The 9,827-nt window shown below is 33.3% G+C and overlaps 3 protein-coding genes across 5 annotated transcripts; 2 read left to right on the top strand and 1 right to left on the bottom strand.

The window, feature by feature from the left end:
- Nucleotides 1–315: 315 nt before the first annotated feature.
- On the top strand, nt 316–2,982 carry LOC105646875 (cucumisin). 2 transcript variants are annotated; one of them, XM_089723089.1, is made up of 7 exons: nt 316–562; nt 649–1,162; nt 1,239–1,342; nt 1,418–1,636; nt 1,726–1,837; nt 1,915–2,128; nt 2,459–2,982. In XM_089723089.1, exons 1-7 carry the CDS (start codon nt 318–320, stop codon nt 2,980–2,982), a joined length of 1,932 nt encoding a protein of 643 aa, XP_089579215.1. In that variant the 5' UTR covers nt 316–317. The 2 variants fall into 2 exon arrangements, with proteins under 2 accessions (XP_089579215.1, XP_089579216.1); XM_089723090.1 differs by having other exon boundaries at nt 1,418–1,622; nt 1,706–1,837.
- Nucleotides 2,983–3,515: 533 nt separating this feature from the next.
- LOC105646864 (UDP-glycosyltransferase 76F1) lies at nt 3,516–5,283 on the top strand. The gene is made up of 2 exons (XM_012232803.4): nt 3,516–4,074; nt 4,264–5,283. Exons 1-2 carry the CDS (start codon nt 3,603–3,605, stop codon nt 5,160–5,162), a joined length of 1,371 nt encoding a protein of 456 aa, XP_012088193.1. The 5' UTR covers nt 3,516–3,602; the 3' UTR covers nt 5,163–5,283.
- Nucleotides 5,284–6,927: 1,644 nt separating this feature from the next.
- On the bottom strand, nt 6,928–8,700 carry LOC105646853 (7-deoxyloganetic acid glucosyltransferase). 2 transcript variants are annotated; one of them, XM_012232786.4, is made up of 2 exons: nt 8,133–8,700; nt 6,928–8,025 (listed from the first exon to the last, which is right to left on the bottom strand). In XM_012232786.4, the coding sequence occupies exons 1-2, from the start codon at nt 8,617–8,619 to the stop codon at nt 7,016–7,018; spliced, it is 1,497 nt and encodes a 498-aa protein (XP_012088176.1). In that variant the 5' UTR covers nt 8,620–8,700; the 3' UTR covers nt 6,928–7,015. The 2 variants fall into 2 exon arrangements, with proteins under 2 accessions (XP_012088176.1, XP_012088180.1); XM_012232790.4 differs by having other exon boundaries at nt 6,928–8,001; nt 8,133–8,698.
- Nucleotides 8,701–9,827: the final 1,127 nt, after the last annotated feature.

A 9,827-nucleotide genomic window follows, 5' to 3' on the forward strand; every position in this document is an offset into this window, starting at 1 on the left:
GGGTGACCGTCCAAAGAGTGAAATTTTTGCATCAGATCATCATGCCAACATGCTACAACAAGTTCTTGGCAGGTTTTTTAATTATTTACATAAACAAATGTCTAGTTTTAGGTTTTTGGGCTTTTAGCTGTTGGATTAATCTGTAATACTCATTCAACAGTGATGGATCAGATTCAATGATCTATAGCTACAAAAGAGGCTTTAATGGGTTTGCTGCTAAGTTGACCAATGAGGAGATGCTTAAGTTAGCTGGTGAGTTATGGAAATCAATCCTGTGATTTGGTTTTTATTATAATAATATGAACTCCTGCGCAGACATGGAGGGTGTGGTCTCTGTGTTTCCTAGTGAAAAGAAACAACTCCACACAACAAGGTCATGGGACTTCATGGGCTTCTCCCAACAAGTTAGAAGAAATACTATTGTTGAAAGCGATATCATTATTGGAATGCTTGACACTGGAATTTGGCCTGAGTCTGAAAGTTTTAACGATGAACAATTCGGTCCTCCTCCAACAAAATGGAAGGGCATTTGTCAAAAATCTTCCAATTTCACATGCAACAAGTAATCAGACTTCGAAAAATAAAACAGTCCTAATTGTTCAAAAATATTTTTATCATTAGGCCTTAGATTATTCAATGTACTTGCAGTAAAATAATCGGAGCTAGATACTACCGTAGTGATGGATACTTTCCTCCAGATAATATTATTTCTCCAAGAGATTCAGAAGGTCACGGTACTCATACTTCATCAATAGCAGCAGGAAACTTAGTACAGAAGGCAACGATGGCAGGACTTGCCCCAGGAACTGCTCGTGGAGGAGTTCCTTCTGCTCGCATTGCTGTATACAAGATTTGTTGGTCTGATGGTTGCGCAGATGCTGACATTCTTGCGGCTTTTGATGATGCCATTGCTGATGGAGTTGACATAATTTCAATTTCTGTTGGAGGGTTTTATCCAGTAGACTATTTCAATGATACTATCGCTATTGGATCTTTCCATGCTATGAAGCACAACATCTTCACTTCAGCTTCTGCTGGAAATTCAGGTCCGTATCCTGCAACTGTCACCAATTTCGCACCTTGGTTTCTATCAGTAGCTGCCAGCACTATTGACAGGAAATTCTTTACCAACGTCAAGTTAGGAAATGGAGCAACTTTCCAAGTAAGCAAATGTGAACTTTCCAATCTTTCCCCTGATTTCTTCTACTTAACTAACCGCAGAATTTTTTGCTATGTAGGGAGTATCAATAAATACTAAGTATCTTAATCACAAAAAGTATCCTGTAATTTATGGTGGAAATGCCCCAGATATCAAAAATGGATTCAATGTGTCAATATCTAGGTATAATGAAAGATATAATAGATTGTTAATAATCTCATAATGCTAAATTTGATAGTAACACATATTTAAGTGCAGGTACTGTGTTCAACACTCCTTGAACAAGGAATTGGTGAAAGGGAAAATTGTTCTTTGTGATTATATTAGTACCGGAGAAACCGCATCAGTTGCTGGAGCAATTGGTACAATAATGCAAGATGGTTATTCCCAAGATGTAGCATACAATTTCCCTTTACCGGCGTCACATTTGAATTTGAATGATGGATTTGATGTTTCAGAATATGTAAATAGAACTCGGTAATGCTATCTAAATTTTATTAGTAAAATTGCAGGTTTAATTCTATACACATGCTATTAATTCAGTAGCTTCATTCACAATACCATAGAAAACCAACTGCAACAATATCCAAAAGCATTGCAAAAAAAGATGAGTTAGCCCCGTATGTAGTTTCATTTTCTTCGCGAGGACCTAATCCTATATCGAAAGACATTCTCACGGTAAATTGAAAATTACACGCTCTATTTCAATCTACATTTTATATATACTATCTAATCAATTAGTTTTGACCTTGCAGCCTGATATTGCAGCCCCTGGAGTTAACATCTTAGCAGCTTGGACAGAAGGTAACACAATAACAGGAATATTTGGTGATGACAGAATACTTCCTTTCAATACAATTTCTGGCACATCTATGGCTTGCCCACATGCAACAGCAGCTGCAGCCTACATAAAGTCATTTCACCCAACATGGTCTCCTGCTGCCATCAAGTCTGCTCTAATGACAACAGGTAAGTCAGTTAAAGCATTTGTTAGCCAATTCTCTATGCTCCTATTCGGCAAAATTAGTTGTTTTGGTAGCGTTTAGCTGTTTGAGTAGCTTTTCATAAAACACTAAAAAAACTAAAAGTTATAGTGATAAACCTTTTATAAAATGCTATCTTAACCTCTAAAAGCTAGTTCAAACATTATGTCGGCAAACACTATAAAAATAGTGTTTAAAGCTATTTATAAAGCTATTGCCAAACACAGCTTATATCTGTTTGACATTATTCTTTGAGAAATTGTTGAGAGAAGCATTCTATTTCAATGTTGATTTGAGTAATTTAAACATTTTACAGCATTTCCCATGAGTGCTGAGAAAAATCCACAGGCAGAGTTTGCATATGGAGCAGGACATATAGATCCTACTGAGGCCATTAATCCAGGATTAGTATATGATATTGGAGAGGATCAATACATAGAATTTTTATGTGGACAAGGTTATAGTACTAAACAATTACAATTTGTTACTGGTGACAATAACAGTTGTTCTGAAGAACCAAAAACAACCTCTGCAGCTCTAAACTGTCCTTCATTCACTTTGTCAGCCCCTTCCGGACAATCGGTAGGCCGTGTCTTTCACAGAGCTGTTACAAATGTTGGATCAGCTATTTCCACTTACAAAGCAATTGTAAAAGCTCCAGAAAGTCTTAAGATCAATGTTTCACCTAATGTGCTTTCTTTCAAGAATTTTGGAGAGAAGAAATTGTTTCGAGTTACAGTAACAGCAAAAGTGGGTAATAGTTCAATTTCTGGTTCTTTGATTTGGGATGATGGAGAGCACAAAGTGAGGAGCCCTATTGTTGCTTATGTTTCTTCTTAATGATTCTTGATCCTGTCATACCTGATGCTAGACAATAAGCAGATAATTTTTAATTTCTAGTTAAAAAGTTAATTGTGAAAGCACCAAAAGGGGCTTAAGACCAATGTCACTTCAAAGTTGTTTCTTTTAAATAAATCCTTTGTTGTAAAGTGTAAGAGCAAGAATGGAAATGCTGCAATTTTGGAAATTTTGTCCCATTCTTGAAAATCGTCCCAGTTTGTTGTGTTTATTCTGAAAATGTGCAATATAAATTTTATTGAGATTGATGTTGCTTTGTCAATTAAAGTAACTCCAACTTGTTTAATAGTATATTCTCTTTTAAAAGATTAGATTCGACTAGAATTTGGAAGATGTCCAAATAAACTTTTTCTAAGAAAAAATTATTAAAAATAAATTTATATCATATCTTTCTTTCTTCAATTAATTCGGATCCAACTTGCATCATCTACTTATCTTTACTCTCAAAACTTGCACATAATATTATATTGGTTGCTCATTAAAAAATAATATAATATGTACCAAAAAAAATATTAAATAGTCACAATTTTTTGGGGCGTGATCCCTAGCAGAGGCCCTTAAAAAGGGAATTAGGAACAAAAACTTCCCTACCAATTACTCAAATGGAGGAAAGGAAGGGCAGGAGATTGGTTCTTTTTCCATTGCCATTGCAAGGTCACGTTAACCCAATGCTTCAACTTGCAAACATTCTCCATTCCAAAGGCTTTTCTATTACCATAATCCACACTACCTTCAACTCTCCAGACCCTTCAAAATATCCCCACTTCACTTTCCATTTCATTCAAGAAAACTTGACAGAGACAGAATCATCAACAAAAGATATTTTATCTCTTCTTTCACTTCTTAACATCAAATGCGTTGCTCCTTTTCAAGATTGCTTGTCTACATTATTATCTGATTCTTTGGAGGAGCCTATTTCTTGCTTGATCTCAGATGCTATCTTTCATTTCACTCAAGCTGTTTCCAATACTCTTAATCTTCCAAGAATTGTGTTAAGGACTGGTGGTGCTTCATCTTTTCTTGTTTTCTCGGCCTTCCCATTTCTAAAGGAAAAAGGTTACCTTCCATTTCAAGGTATGCGCATATGTATATATAGTCTTTGTTCACTTCTTTCTTTTCAATATAATATAAGATTGAGCTCAAACGTATTTAGATTCGGTAAGTTATTACCTGGAAAAAAGAAAGGTTGTGGAAATTTTTTCATTTTGACATAGACAGAATCATCTTTCTTTTCATTTCTTGTCATTTTAATGTTTATATCAGAATCCCAATTGGAAGAACCAGTTGTGGAGTTTCCACCACTCAAAGTTAAGGATCTTCCGGTGATCAACACAAGCCAACCAGAATCACTATATGAATTAGTATTCAAAATGGTAAGTGAGACCAAGGCATCTTCAGGACTAATTTGGAACACATTTGAAGATCTTGAGAAATCTGCAATAGCTATCCTTCGCGACGAATTTGATGTTCCAGTTTTCCCTATAGGGCCATTTCACAAGTTCTCTCCTGCATCAAGTAGCTCATTAACACAAGATGAAAGCTGCATTGCTTGGCTAGACAAACAAGAACCAAAATCAGTACTATATGTGAGTTTTGGTAGTCTTGCTTCAATAAAAGAAAGTAAATTTTTGGAAATAGCTTATGGACTAGCTAATAGCAAGCAGCCATTCTTATGGGTGATTCGACCCGGATTAGTCAGTGGCAAAGAATGGGTTGAGCAACTACCTAATGGGTTCATTGAGGATTTGAATGGAAGAGGTCATATAGTGAAATGGGCTCCTCAGTTACAAGTATTAGCTCATTTTGCTATTGGTGCATTTTGGACACACAGTGGTTGGAATTCGACATTGGAGAGTATTTGTGAAGGAGTTCCTATGATATGTATGCCTTGTTTTACTGACCAGAAAGTCAATGCAAGATATGTAAGTGAAGTTTGGAGAATTGGGTTGCAATTAGAAAATGGATTTGATAGAGGGAAGATAGAGAAGACTATCAAAAGATTAATGGTGGAGAAAGAAGGAGAAGAGGTAAGAAATAGAATCTTGGGTTTAAAAGAGAAAGCAAATCTTTGTTTTAGCCAAAATGGCTCTTCAAGCCAATCTCTAGACAGATTGGTTAGTCATATTTTATCTTTTGAGTCTTTTATTTTCAAGACTCAGTAGGTTAATTATTTTTGTTTGGACATTTAATAATAACTATGTGGTTTAGTCTTGTTAGTTGTTTTAACGCTCGTCAATATAAATGGTTTGGTTAATAAATTTGTATATCATTTCGGTTTTACAATTGTCTTCCATAAGAATGTAGAAAATGCGAGCTATCAAGTTCAAATTCTGTTTATAGCAAGAATATTCATCGGTTTAGTGAATTTAAAAAAGAGATATTCACATTGTGTAGCCTATAATATTATTTGACCCATTAGACTTTCCAATAAAAAAAAAAATACATTGCAACCGAAAATTATGATTAGAGTTTAGTTCAACCATTAGAAATTCAAACAAAATAAAGTAAAGTATTTAATAAATGTATTTTTATATCAAAATAAAAAATAAATGTATTTTTATATCAAAATAAAAATTGAGGTGTCATAAAATTAAAGCAATAAAATTTATATATGAATTTGTATATTAAGCCTATACTTTTTTTTTTTAAAGTAAACTTATATTTTCAAAAATTGTTTTGAAAAAAAAAAAAAAAAAAACCTAGCTGAAACTTAATCTGTCCCGGCATTTATCATGGTAGTGACAAAACAATATATATTTAATATCTTAACGTACAAAGTATTAAAAACCCATCCTGCACCGATCATGGGCACCTATCTGTACTACTTTCATCAACAAAAGAGGATTGGGGTTTTCGATAGGAGCGCACACGTGACCCATCACGTGCCTTGTCGGTGGAAGAAAAAAAAAATCAGGTTTACAACATGGCCATGATTTTTGTAAAGAATCAATTCCCATGCAAGAATTTCCGTATTTTAGTAGATGAGATAGTACTACTAGAATAGCACTATTCCATTCATTAATTCAAATGAAATAATTCAATAATAAATGCATTGAAAAAAATGAAAAATATATTTTTATTAATATTAATATTTTTTTTGATATCCTTATAGCTTATTAAACGAGCTTAATCCTGCTTACACAAAGAGTTAAGGAAAAATCTTTAACCTATGTGAATTTTATTTCATTTATAAAAATGAAATACTCATCTCTTTTTTTTTTAAATTTAAAGTTTTTTCAGCTCAAATTAACCTCATCAGTTAAAAAGTAATTGTTATTAATTGTTTGATTTATATTTTTTTTTTAACAAAAATGTAATCTTTAAACAAACTTACAACAGTAACGGACACCGGAATCCAACATTTTGTTTTCCTTTTTTGGAAAGAGATACATGCAACTTCTTAAAATTCTAAGGCATCAATCTTGGTCAATGGGTAAGGGATCATTAGCTTATGAACTTGATTGATAAAGATGGTAACATATGTTGGTGGTGGTGTGCCCACTCAAGTGCGGGATCTACGCATTTTTTTTTGAAAAGAAAAATGAAAATAAAAATAGAAGTCTGTAAAGGGAGGAAGAAATAAAGAAGTCAGGCGACAGCCGTGAAATTTGTGCAAATTGAAAGTGGTAGTTAATTTGTACCGGTATTGTACAGCTCATTCAAGATCCGTTTTGTTCTCCTATAAATAGAGGAGATTAGCCAAGATATTGACAATTGCATGGAAGAGAAAGAAATTCTGTGTATCACAATTTTATTTTTCCACAGCAATTATTCTCGTATTATTATTGTGGGGCCCTAACAACATATGACCTCATTGTGTGCGTCATTGTTATCAACATAAGGACTACATGTAAGTAAAATTCAGAGAGTGATGATGATAAATTGACAATTGCCAGTAATATCATGAACGAACTGGGCAGAGTACTATGCAAGGAAAGCAACTTCCTCTAAGGCGATTAGGAAAATTACAATTTCTTACTTAATGAGTACAAACTAAGATAATACAGATAAATAATCAAAAGCTTGTTTTATTATCCTCCTGTGAATTATGATGTGTTTGCACACTCATCAGCCTGATATCTTCAATCAAACGGTTCAGGTTACAAAAAGAGGATCCACCTTCACTAATACTTTTCCTTGCCAACTCTGCCATCCTAGCAGCTGATCTAACAAACTCTTCCCTCTTATTAACCATCAGATCATTCACCATCTTCTCAACAACCTTTCTGTTACAAACATCTTTCATGTCCAGTCCTAATTTCCACACTTCACTCACAAATCTACTATTGGTTTGCTGGTCAGCAAAATAAGGCCAACAAATCATAGGCACACCTGCTACTATACTCTCCAATGTCGAGTTCCATCCACTGTGTGTCAAAAACCCACCAATTGCTTTATGTGCTAAAACCTCTTCTTGCGGCGCCCATTTCACGATGTATCCATTTTCTTTACAACCCTCCTGAAGCTCTTCAGGAAATTTCTCAACAACAATACCTTCCTTATCGGTAACGGAGCTAGGCCTTATAACCCATAAGAATCGCCTGTTACTATTAATGAGACCGTGCCAGAACTCTATAAGCTGGTCTAACGTCAAATTTGCAAAGCTGCCAAAACTTACATAGATTACAGATTGTGAAGGTTGATTATCTAGCCATGCGATGCAAGTCCTGTCCACTTCCCAGAGACTATTTGAGGATTGATGTAATTCTTGCTTATTTGTGCTTCTAATTTTGATGCTTTTCAAGAGCTCGTGGAGGGGTCCAATGGTGTAGGTTTTAGGGCAATGGTTGCGAATTTGAGATAGTATTGGTGATTCCAGGTCTTCAAATGTGTTCATAATAAGGGCTTGTGCTCGAGTAGTTTGTTGTGTCTCGTTCATAATCATGTAAAATGTAGGTTCTGTCATGCCATTAGCTCTACAGAAACTTGGAAGATCTCTTTTCCTGAGAAATGTCTCCATTCCTGGAACTTTTGTTATAAGCCTATCCATTTCTTCTTCTCCTTCAATATCAGCAAACAGTACCCCTTTGTTGTATAGTTAAATCACAACAATTCCAAACTCAAAAAAGCTAAATAAAAAAAAAAAAAAAAAAAAAAAAAACACAAGCTCATTATACAGAGAATAATAATACCTTTAATAGGAAGTTCACCAGCTTCAATCATGTCAGGAATACAAAAGTAAGACCAGAAAGCACAAGCGCTAATGGTGCGAAAATAAATAATTGGAATTGCAAGCTCGCTAGCAAGATCAGTAACAAATCCAAGGATTCCATCTACTATAAAACAGTTAATTCTTGGATTACTTTCAATAAGCAATTTTTCAATTACTGGCTTACTTTCCAATTTTAATGCATCAAGCACTTTCGCCACATTCCCACTATCAATAGGCAAACTGTCAGGTACTGTAACAAATCGAAATCCTGGATATTTCAGAAAACGAGCTTTAATATCCGTAAAACGAGCTAAACATTCCTGGCTATGTTGTGTGTTTAGAAAGGTAATAGTAAGACCTGAAAGGCTTAAAAGCTCCGCTAGCTTGAGCATGGAGTTTACATGGCCCTGAGCTGGGAAAGGAAAGATTAAAACATGAGAAGATGAATTATTTGAACTTTTCTCCATTTCTTTTTTCTTTTTCTTTGGAAGCTACCTTCTTTTTTTTTTTTTTTTTTTTTTTTTTTTTTTTTTTCTGTGCGTGAGAGGAGCTAGCGCGCAAGAAGATCACTAAAAATAAATAGGATTATACTTGCGAAGATATAGATTGGTCATAAACAATATGCTGTCAGTTCGAGTGTGGCCACAAAAGATTCCGAATCACTTTCGCGCTAACCAAACAGAAACAAACCCATATGCCGACGCAATTGGAGTTTGGCTGTTATATGAAAACAACAACTACCTGTCTACCAATTATTTTCGGAGTGGGGCTGTGACAATAAATACAAGTATGTAATGTCGACATAAATTGCTCTCATGCACTGCTTATAGCTGTCTCAGCCCATCTTCAGGCTTTGCCCTGCAAAATATCTGTACCGGGTTGTACATGGCTATAATGTTATTCTATAATTTTATTTATTGGTAAATATTTTCCTTTTGATAGAAAAAGGAGAACTTTGGTAGTAATCTGTTTGTTATAAATGAATCCAAAATATAAAATTTATTTGTGAATAAATTTTTATATTTAGTTTAATTAATTTAAAACATATAATTCAATTGAATTTCATATAATTCTGTATGGAACAAATTTATAGTTGAAAATTTATTTATTTTTATTTCTTAAAATATCCTTAAAATAGTAATTTCACAAAAATAATCATAAATAGCAATTATATTTATGTTATGCTATATAATTTTTTATATTGTATTAAAATAAATATATAAAATTAAAATAATATTAATAAAATTTCTACATTTAATTTAGTAATAAATAGATATTTAACGGGAATCTCTCTTGTCGATAGTAAAATAATGCTAAAAAATATAAAAATAAAAACACAACAATAAAAAAATTTTCTGAAAAAATAAATTTTTTAAATGGATTGGTCAAGTTTGATAAAATAAATAATTTAAATAAGTAAAAAAATTAAAAAATAAACTTTGTATATAGAAAAGAGTTATTTTGTCATAAAAAGTTGAATGACTTAATTTTGTGGAATTCATTTCCATCTATTTTGTGAAATTTGGTATAGTCATATCATATTCAATGGAATTAAATTTCTACAATTGAAATTTACATTTTTTTTAATTCCAACACAAAAATATAAATTTCTAAATGAATTTGTCAAAATTTTGTATCATTTGTTGTAAATAATGGGTAAATGTGCATAAATATG

The sequence above is a fragment of the Jatropha curcas genome, chromosome 6 (genome assembly GCF_041381405.1).
Source record: "Jatropha curcas cultivar XTBG-Jc1 chromosome 6, XTBG_Jcur_1.0, whole genome shotgun sequence".
Taxonomy (NCBI): Eukaryota; Viridiplantae; Streptophyta; class Magnoliopsida; order Malpighiales; family Euphorbiaceae; genus Jatropha; species Jatropha curcas.